Genomic DNA, 23,953 nt, shown 5'->3' on the forward strand with positions numbered 1-23,953 from the left:
GAGTTAATGCTATTGTAAAAGTACCTCATTTTTTGGTATTTCGCCCTTTTTAATGTTTTCCTGCAGCCCTACCTCCATATTTTGGAATTTGAAATAATTTTTCCAGTTTTAATACTGTATTTTTCATTTCATTTTTATTTTTTTAAATTGTGTTTTAGACTTCAGGTTTTTTTAATATTTGCACAGAATTTGCATTCGATTGATCATTTCCTCAATTTATGTAAAAATCTATTGGTGTTTGTGCACAAAAGCAAAAACATAAATAATTATATTTATAGACCTGTGGACGTTGGAGAATTAACATTTATTCTTGTTCCACTGAAGCAGAGCTAATGAAACCTGGGTAACAGCTGTTTCAGTGCCTTGTCCTGTTTATTATGTTAAGTTATTACAGCAATAAGTCAAATTCAGCTTTATTTATACAGCGCTCACTAGAACAGGGGGAAAAACAGGTCACATACAAACGGACAGAAGAACGAACATCAACGCAAACAAAAGCATGTCCACTTTGTTCATTAAACAGTCCGTCTTTATTTGGCATAGTTCTCAACTACTAATAATAGGTTCTGTTGGTGAATCGAAACAATACAACATACAACTCAGAAACTCCAAAAGGCATTTGACATCATTCAAACATTTGACAGTGGAAGCTCCAAAACGCAGCAAAAAATGATCAAAATAACAAATGGTGTGACTGCACATTGGCTGGATTGTCTAAGTTTGGAAACGGGACTATATTTGCAACAGTGTCGCCAGATTTCTACATTCTTGGTCCTGGAGGGCTGCTGTCATGGTTGGAGTCAATTACAATTACGGTGACCAGCATTTTTTTCCCAATTACAATGAATTTACAATTATTTTGTATTCTCCAAAAATCAATTCCAAATACGCAAACCTAATAAAAGTTAACCTCACTCTTGTGTTAGCTTTCTGTGAAATACACTAAAAACAAATATATATCATTTAATTTATTTCCTATCTCTTGGTTATCTTGTTAGTCTTCCTAATCAATGAAAATATAGGTTTTAATCACTTAAGTGTGTGCTTCTGAGGGTTTTTTGAGCCACTGTATCCCTCGATTTAATTTCTTTTAAATGGTCAAATGTGGCAAAGCTTGATATGGAACATATTTTAATAATGAAGTACATATGTGTAGAACTGTACACAGAACTGTAACATGGTTCCTCAGTTTTGCATTTAATTATAATTGACAATTTTTCTACAATTTTTATGGCAATTACAAACATTACATTTATAATTCTGCCATAATCGATTATTATTTACTCTTTTACAATTATAATTGACCCCAACTCTGACTGCTGTCCTACTTTGTTTAGATGTTTTAAATACTTCAACACATTTACACATTCATTAGGTTCAGGTTTGTTAGAGCATAGTGTTGATATCTAAACCAAAAACAGATACAAAAGTTGGCTTTTTAGGACCAGGAGCGAGGATTTCTGGAGAAGGCAAAGTAAAAAATTAGTTCATATTGATGTAAAAAAAAAAAAAATTTTCCAGCCTCCAGTCACTTTGTCCTTTCACACACAACCCTGCAGAAAAGTAAATCTGTGGCTGAATGATCAGTTCTGCTTTCAGCCTTCCTTAGACAAATATAGCTACAGTAATGTTGTATTAACACACAATCACATAAAAACTGTTTCACATTAGATGCAAAACAATACAATTGCTAAAAAAAATCAAAAAAAAAAAAAAAAAAATCAGTGCACCACCAAACTTTAAATAAAGCAGTAACTAACTAACCGTACGAAAGTGGACTTTCAATGTGGCTTTGTTATTCCTAAGGCATCTGACACTGCAACCTAAACAATGGCAGCGTTTCAAACTTAAAAAAAAAAAACAAAAACAAAAAAAAAGTTCAAAGGAAATCAAACTGTTAATCATTCAGTGTCAGATTCAGAAATAGGTCATTAACCTGTTTCACAATGAAATAATTGCAATCAAAAAACAAATCGCTGTGTTCAAAGCTAAAAGTTACACCAAGTCAAAGAATAAAACAGCAAATGTGAAGTCTGTAGTTAAGTGAGCTAAAAAATAAAAATAAAAGGAAATATTTGGTGAGTTTGTGGATTCAAGATGGTTACTTGTTAGTAACCAATAAACCTGCAGAAGATTCAGTGTCCAGACTCAGGCAAGACAGACTATGCACACCAGATGAGTGGTAAAACCAAAGCGCCTCATAAACATTTAAAACAGAAAAATATATATCTGGTTGATTTTTCCTTGATTTTTTTTTTCTTGTATTATTTTAAATAAAGAAAATATATACACAGACTGTAATATGTACACGTTGCTCTTCAGTGGTTGCCTGAGGTTCTCTTTATAGGCAGATATAAAAACAGTCTCTGATCAGCTTTGTGCTCCTGACAGCAGTGTATACAAGGCTTAAAGTAACACAGTCCTAATGTCTGGTTTGCAGGTAGATGATACAATAGCAGAGTTCGGTGACGGTGTGCTCAGATCGCTCCTCATAAAAAGCTCCATGTTTGGGATAAAAAAAGGTGAAGAAAAGCAAAAAGCTGCAGTGGAGCGAACTGAGTGTGAGTCACCTGTAGTCACACCGACTGACAGACAAGTGAGCTTCTCTGTGACATAACTGTGCGATCAGGAGCTGTGGATCGAGGGAAGCTTGAAGGCATTGGTGGGTCTGAGAGGAAAGCATGGGAGCAGCTGTTGGTGCGTCTGCAGCCTTCTCCTAAAACTCTGCTACAAACGACTCTTTACTGCAAAAGACAAAATAACACAAGTCAGGGGACGCATTTGTTTCGCTCATCGGTAGCCTCGCTTCCGTCAGCCTGCCACAGGGCAGCTGTGGCTACAATTGTAGTTTACCAGCAAGTATGGAGTGAAAGAATAATCCCTTAACTCTGTAAAACGCCTTTAAGTGTCTATGATAAAGCTCTATATAAAATTGATGCATTATTATTATCGCTCAGGGCCGGCGTTATCGCCAGGCAACCCAGGTGACCAAATTGCACCCCCCAAAAAATAATAACAAAATAAACATTTTAAAAGGTATAATAAACGTGAAACCCACTCTTTACAATCACTGTTCATGTTTTCTCTTAATTAAATATTACTAATATAAATCTAAAAATGATTTGATGAAATATAGATATAGATATTTGACATGAGAAGCAACGTTTTTCAATTTAAATGGACTTAAATCTAAGTAAGCTATATTCGTGCTTGTTTTTGTGTATTAAAGAAAAGTGCAAAATAGTTAGAATATCTGTGGCATGTAATAAATATACCAACTGATGAAGCTGATGAATTTTATTTGAAATTCTCTTCTCTACACAGCAGTTCATAAATTGGGTGCTATCCGTAGCACTGCTTCTAGCCCCGCCCACATCCTGTACCACAGAGAGTGGTCGACAGTCCACTACAATCATTTATCCAGTGACTTTGCTTATTTGTCAATCATGGACTTATTCATTTTGGCAAAAAAAAAAGTAATTAACTGCATTATAGAATTTTTTGTTAGTTATTTTTCTGTAATTAATTCATTGGAATTAACACAATAAAGTCTTAGCACTAATAATAAATAATATAATATAACTAATATAATAGCAGTATTTACTTGCAAAAAAAGAAAAAAAAAAAAAAACCAAATAAACAAAAAAACAAGTGACAGCCAGGATCAGCTGTCATTTATGTCAGTGTCAGCAGATCAGCAGTATCAGAGAATAAGCAGATAAAGGATTGGTTAAATGTGCACCTGGTCAGAAGTTAGTAGTTTTTCACCATTAACGCCAAGAAGAATTGCTTCCTCTGTGTTGTCGCTCTTCATCTCTACCACTATGTTATCTTTGCTGGACTTCTCTTTGGTGCTGCAGAAAAAAACAACCAGTTACCCAGAATGCAAGAACTGAATCAACTTTATTTAATGCAAAAAAACTTCAAAGAAAGGAGTGAGTTGGTAGTGCAGCAAAGTCTGTGTACCCTTCGTTCTTTGGTTATTCCGTTTTAAAACCAAATAAAAATGACAAATAATCAGTGTGGTTATTTATTATTTATTTATTAACTAATAATCTAAACTAATAATACCGCCAGCCACTCACGGCAGCCATCAACACACACAGAAGTTGATCACAAGAAACTAGGAGCACCAGTAGATTCATTACACCACCTCTGGTTCCCTTAATCACATCATGTGCATGTTTTATGTAACATCCATTTTTTGTTTTGATTTATTTATATATTAATAATGTTTAAATTCACCAGATCATCAGTAATGTGACTTGTTATGCGTTGCTGCTTTTTTGTCCAGTAGTAAAAGTCCGCCCTCGTCTGTGGGTCCCCTCTGTGTGGTGAGCTTCAAATATGGAGCTCTTGTCCGAGTTTCCCAGTAAATATCCAAATATCACACACACATAAGATTTAATTTTAAAACAGAAAAACGCTGCTTATCTGGTATTTCTGATTTGGTTTTAAGTCAGTAAAAAAAACAAAAAAAAAAACACACTTTATTTTTTATTTTGATTTGGTTTTAAAACAGAATAACCAAAGAGCGAATGGTACACATGATTCAGTGAGACATGTTTGAAACACACGTGTCATGGTTTATTTTCTCATTGCAGCACATGACTTGTTGGTTACAGAAGTTCTCACACTGTACTTACAGGTCCTGCTTTCCAGACTGTCCACAGATCTTGCCCTTTTTGTAGAGGAAATACAGCACGCTTCCCAAGATGGCCAGGAGCAGGATGCATATGATGATGACAGCAATGATAACACCATTGCTCTCTGTTGGAGAACAAGCACAAAAACAACAGCAGGGTCATACACTGCATTTGAATTGAAAAAAAAATGAGAAAGGGGGCGTGGACTGATTGAGGTGCAGAGTGGACAGAGTTTGACAGCGTGTCCAAAAAGAGAAGTAGCACGAGCATCATTCAAGTGACCTAAACCTGGCAACCTACAGAGAGGGAGATGCAAAGGTTTCCAGACCCGTGGGTGGACAGGTGTGCTTGTTCTACAGCATGACAACATGCAAAGGGGGAGGGGACAGTGATTCATACGCTCAGTTCATCATGAGAGAAGTGTGTGATAAATGATGAGAGCGAGGGAAGTGCACGGAGGAGAAATCAAAGAAAGCTTTGTGTCTTCATCGTGAAGGCGGGAGAGGATCTGCAACAGCGTGACATACAAACCTTTCTTGATTTTCTTTGGTGGGATAGCTGTTTCTGCTTGGACTGAGAAAAACCACATGAGCACAGTTATACCAGTGAGTGAATGAGTGTACGGCATACCACCAGTGTACAATGACAATCTACATCTGACCTTAAACGGGGCTGTGCAGTGTTTTTTTACGGTAACTACTTTAATCCTATTTTTTCTGTGGCTTAAGCAATCTACTTTGATTTAGAACAGTGTTCCTCAAATGGGGGTACGTGTACTCCTAGGGGTAGGTGATGACATTACAGGGGGTACTTGAGAGCGAGTGTGTGTAAAACTAACAAATAAAGTGTCACTGTTGGTTCCACCCCAGGCGGGAGATAACTGGAAATAATAAAAACTATAGAAATAAATCTATTCTGTATCTAAACTCTATTTTATAAACTATAAATGTAGTTCAACTAAAATGCAGCACAAAATATATATCTGAGCTCAAACATTGTTGCATTGAATATATTGTATATTTAAATAAACTATATATTTAAATACATTTTACATTTAAATAAGAACATTTTTATTTTATTTCTTTAAAGCAAAACTGAGAAGATTCTGACACTGAATATTGCCCCACGCATCATGGTTTGGTTAAATAATAATAACAATAATACAAATTTACACACAATTTGTCTCCATAAGTGGGTGGTCAGAGGGATGGAAATGTCATTTCTCACAAAAAATCTGATATATATGACATGAGACTGACTTCACCTTCTGAAATGGAAATAGCAATATGACATGAACTGAACTCTTATCAACATGTTTTGGGACAATATTACACATTTACACATTGTTTTTCACTGTGAAACGGCTGATCTATAATGTCTAGCTCTAGCAAACAGCTGGATGTTAAAAATCTCACGTGATCTAGTGCTTGTTTTCAATACATCTAATTAGGGAAAGCTAATTAAACAATGTAAACCAATGCCAAGATGACATTAAAATGGGTGAACTCCAAAACAGAATTCGGGAAAATCGGAGACTCACTATGAGAAATTTTTCATTCATGAATAATTTCAGATTAAAAAACCCACTAGCAGACTACAAACTGAAGTCATCCTAAACAAACAGGACCTTAACTCATCCTAACTGACCTAACAAATGACAAAGTTTTGATTAATTGGAGAAATAGAAATAAAGATATTCTTCAATCAGCCTTAAAAGTGAATAGTAATATTTTGTAATGTATGCGATGTGTTATTGGTAACCAGTGGAGCTGCAGGAGGACGGGTGTTGTCTGGAACACTCGGACGGACTGATCAATGGTTCATGACTCAACTTGTCTGGAACACTGATGGACTATCCTTCCATGCTATTCTGTTTGCCCTTCTGTTCACTAACCGAACCAGTGGAAGTGGATGTCTGCCACCTCTGAACCTGGTTCCGCTGGAGATTTCTTCCTATAAAAAAGAGGGAGTTTTTTCTTCCCACTGTCGCTAAATGCTTGTTCATGTGGATCTTGTTGGGTTCCTTCTTTCTTACTATGGACTTTATATTTTGTTCAGCGCTTTGAGATGTCTTTGTTGCATTTTGTGCTATACAAAAAAAGGTGAAATAAATTGAATATGGTGAGAAACTGTGTGTAACCTTTAAAGAGAGTGAAGCCACATCGTATGCATGTGTTTCCTCTGAGGAATTACTTTGGTTATTGAGTATTATCAATGTACGAGTGTCACATACTTATGACACTACCACGAATCATATGTAATATGTACGTGGGAAAAAATAACGTTTATTGCAATTGTAATTAAGTTTATGCACCGAATATCAACAGTCCACTGACTCACTGCGCATGTGAATGTTTTGATAGTTAAATCACACATCTCGGTGTACATTTTGTTCAAAATAAATATCTGCACGGCACAACAACTTGATGTCAAATCCACTTAAAAAGACATCAATGTTAATAATGAGAGAAAACAAATCTGGAATAGATGCACTTGGCGGCGATGGCTGCAGACCATCAGTGCTTGATTTGTGGCTTTAGCTTTCAATTTATATACTTAAAGAAAATCAATTGAACCTCCATCTGTGACATGCAGACATTAACAGGACATTTTGTTGAGTTTAGGATTGTGGGTTGAAGTAGTGATGTTCTTACCTGTGGATTGGGAAATAGTGGTAGGTTCTGGTGTGGTGGTGTGTGTAACTGAAAACAGGCAGGGGGCACAGACAGGAGGACACTACTAGTTACAACACTGACAGGTAATGACGGGGGTGCACTGACCGAACAGCCACACAACAACTCCACAGTTTCCCCAAAACAGAGTCAACAACACAGAGTCAAAGAGTCACAGGCAGCACTAAAAACAGTACGTTACATAGTTCAAGGCTTTACGACACGGTTACAACAGAAAAGCCACAAAGACAGGAAGTGAGCCATATGCACATATAGACACTAAAAACACAAACAGGAAGAACTCACTGGCTTTGATGTTGTAGGTGACAAAGTCAGCGCCGTATTTGTTAGACGCATTGCAGACAGCAGTGATGTTAGAGGTGACGTGAACAGTGAAAAGGCTCTCAAAACCTTCTTCAGTTTCTGTTGGAGTTGACGTCACAACCTGAAGAGAGTGAAACAAAGTGGTGGGGATTCAGGAAACCACCAATGTAGGGGTGAGCGATATGGTCAAAATTAATATCACAATTTTATCGCATTTTTTAAATTCAGATTATTTAGAGTAGACTATTGTAAAGTTATTTACTAGTAAAATAAACCAATTCACCTACTTGAAATCATTGGATAAAAGAAATAAAAGATAATTTAGGTCAAAGTACTTTTCAAATATTCCAAAAAACATTAGGTAAGATTTTTATCAAACTGGTTCCAAGTACAATTAACATCCAACAAAAAGTTATTTTAGCCACACTTTTTACTTCGTTTTAAAAAAAAAATAGTGTAGCAACACAGTCTAGTGATTTCCATTGGTTTTTGAAGTAACACACTCATGTTAATAAAATCCTACTTTGACAGGTCTTTTGAACGCCTCATTTCCCACAGTTTGGACAATCATACCCTTTACAGGATAAAACGTTAATGCTTTGGTTACATTAGGCGTGGGTGATATGGACCAATATTTTTCAATATACTTTTACAAAAAAAACAATAATGTACATTGTCAGTTATTTGAAATGTTTACCAAATTAATTGTCTGAAACACTATGTCAAAACACAGCATTAAAATACATTTTAATAACTGTTTTGCAATGTAGGAGCATACAATATTTTGGGGGGTATTGTAATGTTTACATGTAATTTTGGCATTGTTGTTGTGTGTGCGTTCGTTAAATTAGCCTGACCCAACGATATCCGAAAGAGACGTCTTCTCAACGTTGTTTCAACGTTGACTTGCTCAATGGGAGCTTGACATTAAATATTTCTTAAAAAGATCGCAGAGCATAATAAAGGTTTATGAAGTACACCTGGATATATACTGACTGTGGATAATACTGAATAATAATGATTTTTAACCAACAGAAGCACATACACACATCCGCATTTGTCTGTGACTGTGTGTAGAATTGCAAGGCTGTTTAAATTTCATGAGAAGTGAAATCGCTTCAAATGTTGAACATCATATCAAGGTCCAGATGAGGTCGTGGTCAGGATGCTGGCCTATTTTGGATGTCATATAGACGTGCAGATGTGGTCCAGACCGACTGACGTGATATGAATATGATCTGGAGGTCCGTGGACGTCGGATGTTTAGTGGGTAGCAGCACAAAATCAACTTTTTGTGCCACTTTTGACTTTTTCCTTCATTAAGGCTGAAATGTGTGATTAAATTCTGTAGTGTTGCTTCTTTCAGGGCAGCTCTGAGTTGCTGAAAGTAGTTTTAAAACCACTAGTTTTTGAATGACATTCAGGACGTGGTCCCTTTAAGAAATTCACAGCAAAATTTCCGTGAGCTGCAACGCAAAATACCATCTCTCCGTCTTCTACAGAAAGCCCATCCTGCATGCTTAGGGTGAAAAGTCTGATTAAGCTATTCTAGTTGGTGCCATTTGACACTTAATGGGAGAAACAGCGAGATGCTTTCCTCACTGGTACCTTTCCGTCTGAGGTGGTCCAAGTGATTTGTGGAGCAGGGTAACCCTTGCCATGGCAGGTCAGCTGTACCGACTTATCATAACTCTCCAACTCTGTGTCCTGCTCCATGATCTCTGGTGGACCTGGAAACAAAAAACAAACCCTATCAAAATAAAACATGGAATATGGCGATGAGACTCAAACAGTGCAGGTACATTCCTCACCAGAAAGGATTGTCCAGTAATTCCACACAGGCTGTAATCAAACTCACCCTCAACATCGACATGAAGCAGGCTGCTGGTGGTCATTGATTCAATCTCAGGAACCGTCACTACACACATGTAAGTTCCAGCCGTGTCGTACGTGACATCGTTCAGGATTAAAGTGTGACCCTTTGAAATCTCCTCCCCTTCCTGTGAGCACAAAAAGGACATCTCAGTCAGACATTATTAGTATTTAAAGATATATTATACATATCGAAATGAGTGAATGAAGTCACTGAGACAGATGCATAGAATTGTCTTTACTTCATTCTGATATCCCAGAGAATATCGTTAACTACTAGAACAAAAATAGTGTCGAATGAATCGCTGTCCATCATGTCTGGTGAAAACCACAACAAATCACGTGAAGAATGAAGTAAAAACACTTCTAAGTATCCGTTTACGGGACTCAAAATCCCAAAATGCAATGCTCAAAACTTTTCCAAAAATGTCAATAAGAGTTTATAGTGGAAATCAAAACAAACTTTCAAGCCTCAATTTCGACCTTTTGCCGTCCTGTTTGGTGTAAATGATGTTTGATTCATTGATCTATGAGGCTTACACTATGATATGATCTAATTTAATCATAGGTAGCAGCTTTACGCTAACTTTATTAGTATCTGTAGGTAGATTATTTTTTTAGTGGGTCAGCATCAGGGTTGGGGTCAATTATATTTTTAAAATCTGTTGCTGTTGTAATCATTATCAAATTGTAATTGACTTTGAAATTGTAATTGCCATGAAAATTATAATATAATGGAAAACTGGGGAACCATATTACAGTGTTATGGACAGTTCTACACATATGTAGTTAGCAATTAATAATTTTTTTTCTTTCCCACATTTTTCCATTTAAAAAATAATAAATACTTTCATTGACTAGGTAGCCTAACAAGGTAACCAATAGATAGGAAAGAAATTAGATCATATTTGTTTAGATATTTGTTTTTAGTGTATTTTACAGTTGATTTAGGACCCGTTGTCAAAGAGATGCTAACAGAAAGCTAACACAAAAGGAAGGTTAACTTGCAATTGTTTCTTTATTTCAGACTCAGTAATTGTGATTAATTGTAATCAAACTTTAGTAACTGAGGACCTGATTGTACATGACTTTCTGAGGATAAAAAATAATTGTACTTTCATTGTAATTGGAAAAAATTTTGGTAACTGTAATCGTAATTGAATTGTAATTGAACATGGGTAATTAAAAACGTATTTGTAATTGAAGAAAATGTTGGTACCTGTAGGTTTTATCACTCAGTCTTTATACTCACGATTACACGCTACAACTTTCAGCTTCGCTCGACTGCAGCTAAGCTTTAGCTGTTCTGCAGCCTCACTATGACTTCTGTATTGATTGAATTAGTGTGTGTGTGTGTGTGTGTGTGTGTGTGTGTGTGTGTGTGTGTGTGTGTGTGTGTAACCTTAAACCAGGTTGTCTCTGTCTGAAGAGAAGAGAGTGCATTGCACGTGGCTGTCAGCTGCTCTCCATGCACAACTTTTCTGTCGTCAGTCATCACCACAGCAGAATCCAGATCTAAAGTCAACAAACAGAGAAAACCATAATATGATAAAATAAATAAGTAAAGCACTGACAGGTGAGGAGTGTCTGGTGTGTATATCAGAGTTGAGGTCAATTATAATTGTAATTGCGTAATGGGTAATAAATTACAATGAGGACATAATTAAAATTGTAGTAGGAAAAAAATGTTCCTGTTGTAATAGTAATTGAATTGTTATTGAGTTCAGGTAATTGACTTTAGAATTGTATTAAAAATTATATAAAAAACTCATAATTCAGTCTAAACACGTCTTTTGGTTTAGAAACGATGACTGCCAAAGACGTCTAAAGACGTTAATTGTGTTTTTCGGCTGGGGTTGCTAGGAGACAGTGTGACAAAGGTCTCCGGTGAATATCTAACGTGTACCATGATGTAGTGACCAACTGGTGACATGTAGGTGGCAGCAGCGCACCTTTGGATGAGAGATCGCCCGTGATGGGCAGAGCTCAGAGGGAGAGGAAAAGAGTTTACGAGACAGAAAATGGCGCTACAAGAGTTGATGCTGAAGCTCCCAGCAGCTAGCGCACACTCGACCAGAACGCATGTGGAACTTAAGTGGACTATTGAGTGTCGTGATGGTGAGGGAATCAATCAAAAAACATATCATAAGAGATGCTAACAGAGAGCTAATACAACAGGAAGGTTAAGGTTTACAGGGTTATTCATTCGTAATTGAGTTGTAATTAAACATGGATAATTGAAGACATTAGTGTAATTGGAAAATGTAATTGACCCCAATCCTGGCGTGTATTGGTGTAAAACTCTTACAGTTAACAAACACTGTGGTATTTTGAAAGACTTCCTCAGCAGTGTCCGGGTCGAAAACGGTGCACTCGTAGACGCCACTGTTTCGACGGCTCACGTTATACAGCACATACACGTTGCTGTCTGAGCCTATTTCCTCCTGCAAAGAAAACCAGTGATCCCTTTACGTTAACAGGAAACTCTGACAGCACATGGATGGTACAGTGACCAAATGTCAAGATGAGCATGATGTTTATTTCCTTACCATCACGTGCTTGAATGTAAAGATGGAGGATGCAGGGTTTCCATCTCCGCTGCATTGAAGCTCCACTCGGTCCCCTTCCTTAATTTTTCCTTTTGGCGACTCAACCCAGATATCTAAAGCAGTATGTGGATCTGCACAACAGAGCATGGATTAGAGATAGCACAGAGTGGTAACGTAATACCTACCAATAACTGTCAGTTATTCAATATGTGATAAAGCCAATAACACCAACCATTAATTCCATCTATTTACAAATGTCTGTCTTATTTAGAGCTTTTAACTTGTAGAAAAAATTGCCTAGGGACCTGAAAGACATGTCAAATTTGTGCATATTTAAAAAATCTTTAAAATCATCGTTTTTTTTACCAATCTTAATGTACATATCATGTATTTACCGTATTTATTGGTGTAATGAAAATGTGTCTTGATGTACCTTTTTATGTAATGTTTCTGTATTTGTATGTTTTTCTGTTCTTATATGTACTAGAATCTTTATTTTATTTTAATTTTTTTATGGACCCCAGGAAGATTAGCAACTACCACAGTGGAAGCTAATGGACATCTAATGAACAAATAAGTAAAGTTATACAGTTTTAAGCAAAAATCATCTATCAAAGACTTCAGTTAAAAAATACTTTTATTTACTTATCAAGAACATTTTTGAGTTCAAACACCAAATACATGATCAGCTGCAGTTAAAGATAACTTAAAGATATTTTTTATATTTGATGCACCAATGTTGTTAATATTTGTGTTAATAATACTAATACCAAATACAATAAAAGCTGTAATACAAAACAAAAGATGAAATTGCTCAAAAAACTTAATATTGGTATTTAATTCCAACCTTGGATTTATTACATATTAACTTCCAAAGTTGTTCTGTTATTTTTTGGCAAAATATAAACAAATGTAAAACCAATAATTGTTGCAAAGCAGTAAACACCACTGTAATGATGTTGTTAGACACCTTTGTGATGTTTTAACTCACAGTTAACAGTGATGTTAAAGCGGCTGGTCTCAGTCATCAGTGTGGCTCCGGGTACAAAATAAGTGACCTCGCAGTAAAACAAAGCATCTTTGTCCTCCTTCGTCACCTTCATCCTCAACTCGCTAACGACAGAAAACAGTCCGCTGGATTCAGTGGTGACGCTGGACACCATGTTCACCTCTGAGATGAATAAAAGCCACAGGCAGGAAGAGAAAAACAATGAAACTATGAACAGCAAAAAACTAAGAAGATTGAAAAAAGTTGTTTTTGAAGTGCCTCACCGCCTGGCCTGCTGCGTAGGGGTGTGTTATCTCTGTACCAAGTGATGTTCGGTTTGGGGTATCCATTTTTCACCTCACATGTCCCAACCTCATGACAGGATAGAAATACAATTAGGAAAGATTAGTTGTCTTTTGTATTTTTTATGTTTTTTTTTTTTGGTTTTTTTTTACCTTGGATGGGTCATCCTCACTGACTGAGATTCCTGTTTGTACGGCTTCAACGGTCGGAAAGTTCGGTGTCGCTGCACAAACATTGGGAAAACAGTGAAGACAGAAAAAAGTTTCAGAAACAACAATAAAGCAATACTTTGCAACAGAGACGAATTCAGTCCAAATCCTTTCAGATTGTAGGAGTTTAGGTTTAAATAGTTAGTTAAATTAAAGTATCTGCCAATAGGTCAGTAGAGACTGAGTTCATGACAGAGAGACCAATTTTAGTTAGAGAACAGTGTGTGAGTGAAATGCAAGAAAGCTGATAAACTGATATAAGATTTAAACATCTATCTATCTATAAAGCAAAAAACTTTTGTGTGCATGCATGCGTGCGTGCAGGCGTGTGTGTGTAGAGCAAATATCTCCCCGACACGGTATGAGTTCGACCTGAAACTTTGTCAACGGCTTCCAAATCCGAGTGTGTGCATTTTTGAGTCATTTGGTGTTGCAAAATGTTTATTTTAAGATTATGGCTCCCTCTCTGTATTGAGCGCGCTATTTCCGGTTCTGGGTTCATGATGTCACTGTGTCGCAATTTGTTTGGATTTAACATAGAAGGTTAAATTTGCTCAAACCAGATGTTGCAATTAGATTTTTTCCATTATGTTTAAAGTTTAACAAGCAAAGTTAAAAAAGACTGGTGAATGTGAATGTGTTATATTATGATAGAAATATATTGTAACATCCCTGCAGTGTGTTAGTGTTATCTATCTATAAAGCAAAAAAGGTCTGCGTGCGTGCATGTGTGTATGTATGTGGAGCGAATATCTCCCCGACACGGTAGGAGTTCAACGTTCAAAACGCCCATTTTAATTTTAAGATTATGGCTCCCTCTCAGTAGTGACCGTGGTATTGAGTGCGCTACTTCCGGTTCCGGGTCATATGACGTCACTGTGTCGCATTTTGTTTGGGTTTAAAAAAGATCAATATTGAAATTGTTTTTGTACTGCTAAAAGTTATTTAAGTTAATATTTCATGATTATTTAAAATTATCCCAAATGATCCCAAACTTCCTTTAAATCACAAGTCACGGAGTTAACTTCCTCCTCCGTTTCCATTACTGTGCGCAGTGGCACCATATCACAAACTATCTGCTTCGTCAGAGGATTATAACTTTTTTGTGAGCAGATGGGTCCACAACATGGCTCCACGATGATTAGCGTTTGTTCTGCACAAGGGTGTGTGATATTCTTGCAAAAGTCTCAAATTGGAGTAGGTGCATGCACGCGGCAGATATGTGTGTGAGAGACTGCGCCCACAGAGGCGTCCACGGACAGGGACAGGTAGTGAGACAGACAGACACACAAATTTATGTCTTTTATCAGATTCTCTCTAAACCACAGCATTTGTACAAACTTCATTTATCAATTTATCACGCACATGTCCCATAGAATTAAACCAGGGAAATTGCACACGCTATTTTACCTTGCACCTGCAAATATACCTCTTTATAACACTACAGAGTATGTCCACCTTTTTTGTATTTCCAACCTTCAAACACACTCATTTGGCCATAATTGACAACTCTACTTAAGCTCCCACATGAATACATATTTTCGACGGGCAATGTACTAGTCTAATACATCTGATGCTGCGTTCACACCGGATGCATCACAAAATATCCGTACGACTGTTCAGAGTCTTTGTTGACGTCAGATCGTCAACACGGACACTGTTCACCCATTCAACCATGGAGTAGAAGCTGTGTGTGACCTCCTGGAGCTGTATGACACAGCCTTTATAACCGGGACCAGACTAGGAAGGATTTGGCGTGGAGAAGAATCAGCGAGGAGGTGGTAGTAGCAGGTAAAAGTTCTCTCTGTAGTTTTCATCTTTGAAAGTCGGCACAGAGCTAGGATAGCATTAGCCGCTAATCACACTGGCTTTTTTCACTGGTGGTTTATGTTTATGAGAGGAGAAAAGGGAGCGCAGCTCCTCACTTCAGCAGGCAGTGAAACTCACCGACTTGGATGTGTCGCTGGTGGGTGGGGCTTCAGTTCAGACGTGCGTATGATGGGAATGGGAAAATTTTTTGATCCTGCGGACCCTGCGGTACGTTTTGTGCGGCAGATGCATCCGGTGCCGCAGAACACGCATTTGGTGTGAACGCAGCATAAGAAACATTTACTGTGTGTATTTAACAGCAATGGGATGGTTTTTCCTTTTCAGAGAGCAAAATGGAAAACATGTGAATGTGTAACTTTAACAAAGGTATGATGACTTTTATCCACATTTAGTGCCTTGTCAGCTTGGTACTCTTCTTTTTAAAATATCTAGGTATCTAAATCGTTATCTTTTAAGATTTTTTTTTCCAACAGTAATATAATTTTAACTCTTAAAATAAAAATAAACTCTTAATATTAATTATTTATTCATTTATTTAGAACAAACGATCGAAAAAAATGGATGAAAACGAAAACGAATAAACAAATCTCAACAGAAATCTCTATGAAATAAAAAGTCACTTTCAATATAATACATTTGATTCGTTCATTAGGGGATAGGAAGAAGCTTATGCTTGTTAAGTCCTACCTCCATTCTTCACCATTAACAACTGCAAAAATCCAATGAAAAAAACTAAATTCACAATAAATACTCTAATTGAGCCATTAAAATTAAAAAAACAAAAAAAAAAAAACAAAATGCACAGGCGCCATCAACATCTGTCAGATTTACATTCTCCTTCATTTCTGCATATTAATTCTAATCCGAATTTTAGCACAACTAGCGAAAATCTCAACACTATAAAAATATATTTTCTGATCAGGAACAAGATTGTATGTTGTCACACCTTTGTAAAATGTTGTTCAAATGGTTTAGGTATATTTGGAACTTCATTTATTGACTGAAATCATATATGTTATATTCAACTAATAATGGCAGTTTAATTAATGGTAGAGTAGATTTTACCATATAAGTTAAGTTGTAGAAAATATCCCAGCCACACACACACACATCTACAACTCATTTCGTTGTGGGTCAAAAAGGTAAAAATGATGACTATTCTTCTTCAAAACTCAAACATAACATCAAATGTGCAATCCAATATTTTAGAACAGCAATAATAAATTCATAACAATTCATCTTACCAAACACCCTTAGCCTGGTGCGCCCCTCTCCGATCCCATCGGTGAGGCTTTTGATGAGGCAGATGAACTCCAGTTCATCGTCCAGCTGCACGTTGCTGATTGTCAGCACAACTTCCCCCGTCGCTCCAGTCCCATTCACACTGATCCGGTCCGTGTACGGTGTGCCGCGATCCACAACTTTCATGGTTGCATCCTGATAATAGATTCTCTGCTTATCACCTGAACGTGTCACCTGGAAATGAAACATCAAAGGTTTTACACAGACACAGACAACATAGAGTAGTGTTTTTATTTGTATTTGTGTGTGTGCGTGTGTGTGTGTGTGTGTAATTAGGACTCACATAGAGCCACTGCATGATCATGGCACCGATCCCATCGTCCGACGCGAACATGCAGGTGATCTGAGCCGAATCTCCCAGGAAAGCCTCCACCTTGTCTTCCATGTTCACCTGCACGTCAGCCCACGCTGACAGAGAGGAAAAGGAGTTCAATGTATAGGTTTGGAACAGGGTTGGTTAATCGTGTAATTGATCATTCATTTTATTTGTAATTGTAATTTTAAAAATCTGTTGCTGTCGTAATGATATTTGAATTGTAATTGAGTCCAGATAATTGACTTTGTAATTGAAATTTCCATGAAAAGTGTATAAAACTTGTCAAATATAATTTAACACAAAACTGGGGGACCATGTTACAGTTCTACACATATGTAGTTTATTATTAAAATATGTTCCATTTTAAGCTTTCCCACATTTGACCATTTTCAAAAAATTTAAATCGAGGGGTAAATTGATTAAAAAAAAAAAAAAGGCTGAGACGCCCACACAAAATATTAAAACCTATATGTTCAATGATTAGGAAGCCTAACATGGTAACCAATAGATATGAAGGAATTAGATGATAGCTATTTGTTTTTCGTGTATTTTACAACTGATTTGGGACCGCTTATCATAAAAGATGCTTTTATTAGGTGCTGTTGGTCTGGACCAGATCTCAGACAAACCTGACTATAGTTCCGGCACATCCTGTGCGTCCGAATGCGCAGTAAGCCGAATGCCGGTAGTTCTGTCACTGCCGGACCCGTCCCTGTCACGGCCATGTCCTTGTCATGGCCGCGTCCATGTCCTTCTAGCTATAGTTCCGTCAGTTTATTTTAGCCCTAACCCTAACCCAGGGAATACCCTTAAATTGTTTCTTTTTTTTCGTATATGTAGTTTTAAAGGTGGAATTTGCCATGTTAAGTATGTTAAAATGAAAAAAAAGAAAAATCCTTAAATCTAGCACCTTAGACCACTCGGCAATCATAATGCGGTGGAAACACAGGCACATTACACTTATGTAGAAAAGGTCCGGCAGTGACAGAACTGTGCATGCGCACAGGAAGTGCCGGAACTATAGTCAGGTTTGTCTGAAGTCCAGAACTATAGACACTTCATTAACTTATTTGTAATTTAAATTTTGTAATTGAGAACGTAATTGTAATTGACTTTGAGGGTAAAAAAATAATTGTAATTTAATTGTGATTGGAAAAAATGTTGGTCGATTGTAATCGTATTGAATTGCAATCGAACATGGGTAATTGAAAACATAATTGTAACTGAAAAATGTAATTGACCCCAACCTTGGTTTGAAAATTATCACATTGGATCATGTTTGTACTAAAAATATCAAAAGGGGAGGAACGTTCACACTATTCTTTTATTTAGAATTATAATTACAGGTAGTTGTTCCTTTGAGGTGAAGAATTGTCCTGATGTAGTTCATAGACTTGTTTATAGAACAGAACAGAACAGAACCGAATGATGAATGAATCCTAAGGAGCAGATACTTATACCTCCCAGGCTCTACATCATACAGCTGGTTGCACTTTAGCAGTTTGTGCCAATGCCAGGAAGAAAATGTACTATTTCAAAAATATGACTTCATTCCAGAGTTTCCCACTAGGTTTGTGACTGTGGCAGCTCACTATAACTCTAACTTGGTTTACCGCAGGTCCTAATAAACCGTTTATGGCGTCACACTTCATGACAAACGCAGTTGTGTTTTGCTTCATTTCAATAGATACGCATTTTGGTTTCTGTGACTTTTTTTATTTATAAGAAAACCCTTTTTAACAACATGCTTTTATAAGCGTTGACAGTTATCAAATACCGTCTACACAATATCAATCACTTTTGCCTTACAAAAAGCATAAAAATCACTCTTTATATGTATATAAACTAAGGAAAAATAGCCAATTGATCATTAGCAAAGCTTTAAAGTCTCATTATTTTATTTTCTTTGGGAAAAATATAACTAATATAATATAACCAATAACCAACCATTTGAATGGGGATGTAGGTGGTATTTACTAGTTTGTGATCAGACTGGCAAAGTAACCAAAGCTCCCCCTGTCTAGATCAGACATAGGCAACTGGCGGCCCGGGGACCACAAGTGGCCCTCGGTCTTATTGTGTGCGGCCCCCCAAAACAAATCCCTAATAATTACACAAAAAAACAAAAAATTACAAAAATACACAAAGTTTATCATAAAACACAAAATGACAACAAAGACAGACAACAATAACTTAAACAAACAAAATTACTACGAAACCACAAAAAACAACTTTACATTACAGAATATCTCCAAAGACACACAAACTGTCAACAGTGACCCCAAAAATGCACAAATCAACAGCAAAATGCAGAAAATGACAAAGAAATACACAAAATCACAACCAGAACACAAAAAACAAGACAAACATACATAATGACTCCAAAAAACACACAAAAATACTGAAAACTGACGTATTAATTCTCAGATCAGTCATTATTTTAAATGCTGACATAAATGTTAAAAATGTGGCCCTCAGATCAGATACAATTGCATTTTTGTTACCCCGCTGTGATACTGTTGCCCTTCCATGGTCTAGATGGTTAATGATTTAAAAATTAAGTGTGGCTCAAATGGCAAAAAAAAAAAAAAAAAAAGTGGCAAAAACTGCCAATGTTTTACATAATTTCAGATCAAAATTGATCAAATACAATGGAATGGTTCAACTGAATATTAGAATTTGAACAAACATTCTGAAAGCACACAATTAACAGCTGATGAGCTGTCGTATTTAGTTAGATGGCTCACAGGTTCTGTTGAATTTTACACAAAGACCTGCACCAAGCTGGTCAGAACTTGTAAACCAGATATTTTTTTTTATGATCAATAACACTCTGGGAAAATGTATTTAAATAACTCTGTGACTATGTACTTAAGGCACCAGCATTACCAACTAAAGTGATCAATGAAACAATAGCAACTTTAAAATCTATAAATTAATCGTATTGCTGGGAATCAAAGAAAGCATACAGGCAGAAAAAGACATAATGGACATTCAGAGAGACGAGCTAGATGCTATGTATGGCTGGAATGAAAAGCCCACCCATGTCCACATTAATGTCTTGCATTCCAGCATGTCACCCTCTCACAGCAAGAAAGGCTCAATTTACAGGCAGTATAGAAGCTCCACTGTTCCTCTGGGATCCATCGCTGAGGAACGACTGGTTTTCCCCTTCCAGGGTCACTCTTCAAGACACATTGCTCTCGTTTTAAAAAAAAAAAAAGGGACTCCCAAATTTTCACCACACGTAAAAGATGCAACCCATTCATATATGAGAATGTCCCTGAGGTCCCATGGGCTGGCCAACGCCTTCCTGCATGGTGACTGTAGAGTTCCTGATGGCTGAAAAGATGGCAGGCCATGGCTGCCATGTGATTGGCTGCCATCCTACTTTGACCATTCAATGTTCAGCAAGTTTGTAAATGATTGATTTACGGATAAGATCGTATATATTGGGCCTTTCCCAAAAAAAGAAATCATTTTAAATATCTATTTATTGTTTTTATTTCACATAATGCAATATCAAATACATCAGTGGTTCGCAAACATTTTGGGCTCAAATACCCCCTCTCTTATTTCTGAATCCAAGTGCCCACTTATTTGAAAATAACTATAGAGCATAATGATGGAATGAATGAGTGATAACACACATTTTAAAGAATCTCATTTTGTAAATAAGTGGAAAAAAACTGTATTTATTGCAGTGGTTCCCAACCCTTTTTGGATCGTGACCTCATTTTTATTCTTGAATTAGTTTTTGATCATGTTTGAACTCGATTTTTTTATTTATTTTTTTTAACTGTTTTTTAGTTCAACTGGATGTATTGTTCACAAAGCCAAAGTACAGCAATACAGTTGTTTAAGATTGTGTTGTTTTATTTGTATTATTTTTTTAAAGAATAATATTTAAAAAATTCAAAAATCAGTTTTCATTTTTCAGAAATTTCAGGCGACCCCATTTAAACTCCAGACTCCCACACATGGGGTCCCGACCCCAAGGTTGAAAAACACTGATTTAGTGGCTCCTGAATAAATTTATTTCAAATAGTTTTTATCATTTCCTGACATCTCCCGCCTGGGGTGGGACCAAGACTGACAGTTTATTTGTTAACTTTCTCTCAAGTACCCCCTGTAATGCCATCGCGTACCCCGATTTGAGAAACACTGAAATATATAGCCTATTTTATACTCAATATTAATCACCTCCCAAATAATAGTCATTTAATTTACTTCCTCAATAGTGAGCTTATTGTTACTCGTCCTCTGATTAATTTTGCTTTGCTGTTGTTACAGCTTCAGCGACTGTGAATGTGATTTTTTTTTAATGTAGCCTATGATGTCATGTACATGAACCAGAACAATGGTCCCATTTATATAAAAGCTGCTCTGCCCATCTAATCACACTTGAACCAGAGCAAAGAATCAGAGCGGTGATCCTGCAGATAGAACTAATGCTGACGACACCAGGGCAGCTTGATGAGCTCTCATTGGAAAACATCCATCATGCAGGTCCATCTAACCCTATTAGCGTTTGACCCCTGTAAGAACAACAGTATTCTATACACACACACATACCGAACCACTGTCTTCCTCCTCTTGTTTTTCCAAAATTGGCTCCTTGATATTTTTTCCCTCTGTGACTGTCTCCCACCTCTGCTGTGTGTTGCTGTTTACTATGCTCTAATGGAGCAGGATGGATGCTTTCCTGCTAAAGAAATCCAATTAGTTTCCCCAACCTAGACATTTCCTGGCCATTAGCAATGGAAGGACATCGCTGAGTCACTCACAGCCTCCCATCTTCCCCACGAGGAGTTATCTAGAGTGAAAACAAGGTTCAGGAGAGTAATCCACACTCAATAAGTCGCAATCTCTCTCCTTCCTGTCGGACATCTTGATCATATCGCATTAGTAACTTGATCAGTTTCTTTATGACAGATCTAGCAACAAAAAGCTAGCACTGCAACGTCACAGATCAATTCTGAAATGAAGAAAGTCATATTTGAGCCCATCTAATCTAGGTTAATAATACCTTTGAATCTGTGGCATGACACTTAAATTAGCAGAGCTTCTCTTTTAGATAAAAGATACTAATGCAAAGGCTGCTTCAGTCTTCATGAGCTGCTCCTTGCAAAAATAATCCTTTAATGAGTCAACACTACTTGTCAGGGGTAGACTGGGACAGAAATTCAGTCCTGACTGTCCAAATCACACCATGTAGAAGCTGTTAAATCAGTGATGCTCAACATGTGGCTCTTTATGTCTTAATTTATATTATTATTCCCCCAGAAAGCCTTAAAATGGCAAAAGGTTCTGACAGTTTTTTCATATTTTAGCTCCTTTTGCCAATTGATATCTTTTTTTCTTATTTTTTTGTTCAATTTCTTTTTGACACTTTTGTCCAATTGTTGTCCTTTCTTGAATTTCTCTTGGCCACTTTTAATCCAAATGAGCTAACTTTTGTCCAATAATTTTTCTATTTTTAACGTTTTTTCATTTCTTAATTTCAAATACTTTATTAACTCACCCTATGCCATTGACGTAAATATACGTCATTTCAAATCCAAACGTTCACTGCCATTGACGTAAATATACGGCAATTGTGTTTTTCAATGGTGGTTGCTTGGAGACACTGTTACGGACCTCTCCAATGAATATCAGCCTTGTACTATGATGTAGTGACCAACTGGTGCCGTGCAGGTGGCAGCAGTGCACCTTTGGATGAGAGATTAGCCGTGATGTGTACCATCAGCCTAACCCTACCATCACCAAAAAACAACTTCCGTTTTTGGGTCCGCACCGGGACTTGAACCGGCTACCCTCCAGTTCTCAACCCTGACGGCTACTCAGCTAGACGGCCCACCTGGATGATGCCCGGTATGCCAGATGGCCAGTCCATTCCTGATACCAGTATAATTTTATATATACATAACCTATCTCCTATTTCCACTTTTCAAAAAAATGTGATTTAAATTTTACACTTAGTGTCCAAATTAATTATTTACTTCACATCAAGAACTCATACCAAGTACTGTAAGTTCTTTGTTGTGAAAACAGAAAATAGAGTTACTTATATCTGACACGTACACCTTTTAATTTAGCACTGGAGCATCCAACAAACAGCAAAGTCTGACAATATTCCACAGCATTAAACAAAATCAAATTGACTACCTTAAGCTCAATGAAGCATTACAAGTAACAAAAAACCCACTACAAGTCGTGTCACTATACCTTCCCCAAAATAAGGCTGATGCATGTTGTGGCTTGGGACCGAACAATTGCTAAGACTTTAAAACTGAAGGTTTCCGATTGTTTTTTTCAAGTTTATCTTAATAAAACAAGTGGTCAACTATAGAATAACTGATTGAAGTACCAAAATTTAAACTCTGTTCTGCCTGTACGGTGTAGAAATATCAGCCATGTGGGAGTTTCATATCCCATGGGTGATGTAAGCAGTTTCTCCAGGACTGATCTTTCAAAGACACTTTAAAGATTTACCCTTAAAATCATACCTCAAAGGCCAGGGATTAGAACCTCCAAACCCGGGTCAATGTGTTATTGCATCGATTGAAGCTGGTGATCCTACCTCAGACACGTCATTCAACTATCCACTCAAACAGAACATTTCAGATCAAACAGAACAGCTTCCACACACAGACTTTATAAAAAAGATCATTTCAAAGGGGAAACTCCATCAGACAGTGGATGTCCTGAACAAAAGGTTTCCATTGCATTGTTAGCTAAAGAATTCTTGTGTGTCTGCTGAGAACAATGAGCTTCCTGACAGCAAACGCTGAGTGCCAGTGGAAATAGTTTTAAAGTTATTTCAGTCACGTGTCCATGTATACATCTGACAGAGAGCGTGAACACCGCTGTTCATAGGTATTCAACTGGGAGTATTTAGATTTGGATGTGTTATCTTTGAGTGTCATAGACATTCAGTAT

At 36.9% G+C, this 23,953-nt stretch overlaps 1 protein-coding gene across 2 annotated transcripts in view; it reads right to left on the reverse strand.

The window, feature by feature from the left end:
• Positions 1 to 504: 504 nt before the first annotated feature.
• The window catches only part of mcamb (melanoma cell adhesion molecule b), a 50,607-nt gene continuing 27,158 nt past the window's right edge, over positions 505 to 23,953 (reverse strand). The window contains exons 2-17 of one of the 2 annotated variants that reach the window (XM_028464124.1): positions 16,979 to 17,103; positions 16,638 to 16,869; positions 13,507 to 13,577; positions 13,336 to 13,423; positions 13,055 to 13,234; positions 12,064 to 12,194; positions 11,823 to 11,958; positions 10,917 to 11,029; positions 9,501 to 9,642; positions 9,251 to 9,372; positions 7,625 to 7,763; positions 7,301 to 7,348; positions 5,178 to 5,219; positions 4,647 to 4,770; positions 3,743 to 3,854; positions 505 to 2,744 (exon numbers count right to left, since the gene is read on the reverse strand). In XM_028464124.1, the coding sequence (XP_028319925.1) occupies positions 2,742 to 2,744; positions 3,743 to 3,854; positions 4,647 to 4,770; positions 5,178 to 5,219; positions 7,301 to 7,348; positions 7,625 to 7,763; positions 9,251 to 9,372; positions 9,501 to 9,642; positions 10,917 to 11,029; positions 11,823 to 11,958; positions 12,064 to 12,194; positions 13,055 to 13,234; positions 13,336 to 13,423; positions 13,507 to 13,577; positions 16,638 to 16,869; positions 16,979 to 17,103 (1,808 nt within the window). In that variant the 3' untranslated portion in view covers positions 505 to 2,741. The remainder of the gene's footprint in view (positions 2,745 to 3,742; positions 3,855 to 4,646; positions 4,771 to 5,177; positions 5,220 to 7,300; positions 7,349 to 7,624; positions 7,764 to 9,250; positions 9,373 to 9,500; positions 9,643 to 10,916; positions 11,030 to 11,822; positions 11,959 to 12,063; positions 12,195 to 13,054; positions 13,235 to 13,335; positions 13,424 to 13,506; positions 13,578 to 16,637; positions 16,870 to 16,978; positions 17,104 to 23,953) is intronic. The other variant, XM_028464125.1, reaches the window with a different exon arrangement.

This window comes from Gouania willdenowi, chromosome 13 (genome assembly GCF_900634775.1).
Source record: "Gouania willdenowi chromosome 13, fGouWil2.1, whole genome shotgun sequence".
In the NCBI taxonomy this organism is placed as follows: domain Eukaryota; kingdom Metazoa; phylum Chordata; class Actinopteri; order Blenniiformes; family Gobiesocidae; genus Gouania; species Gouania willdenowi.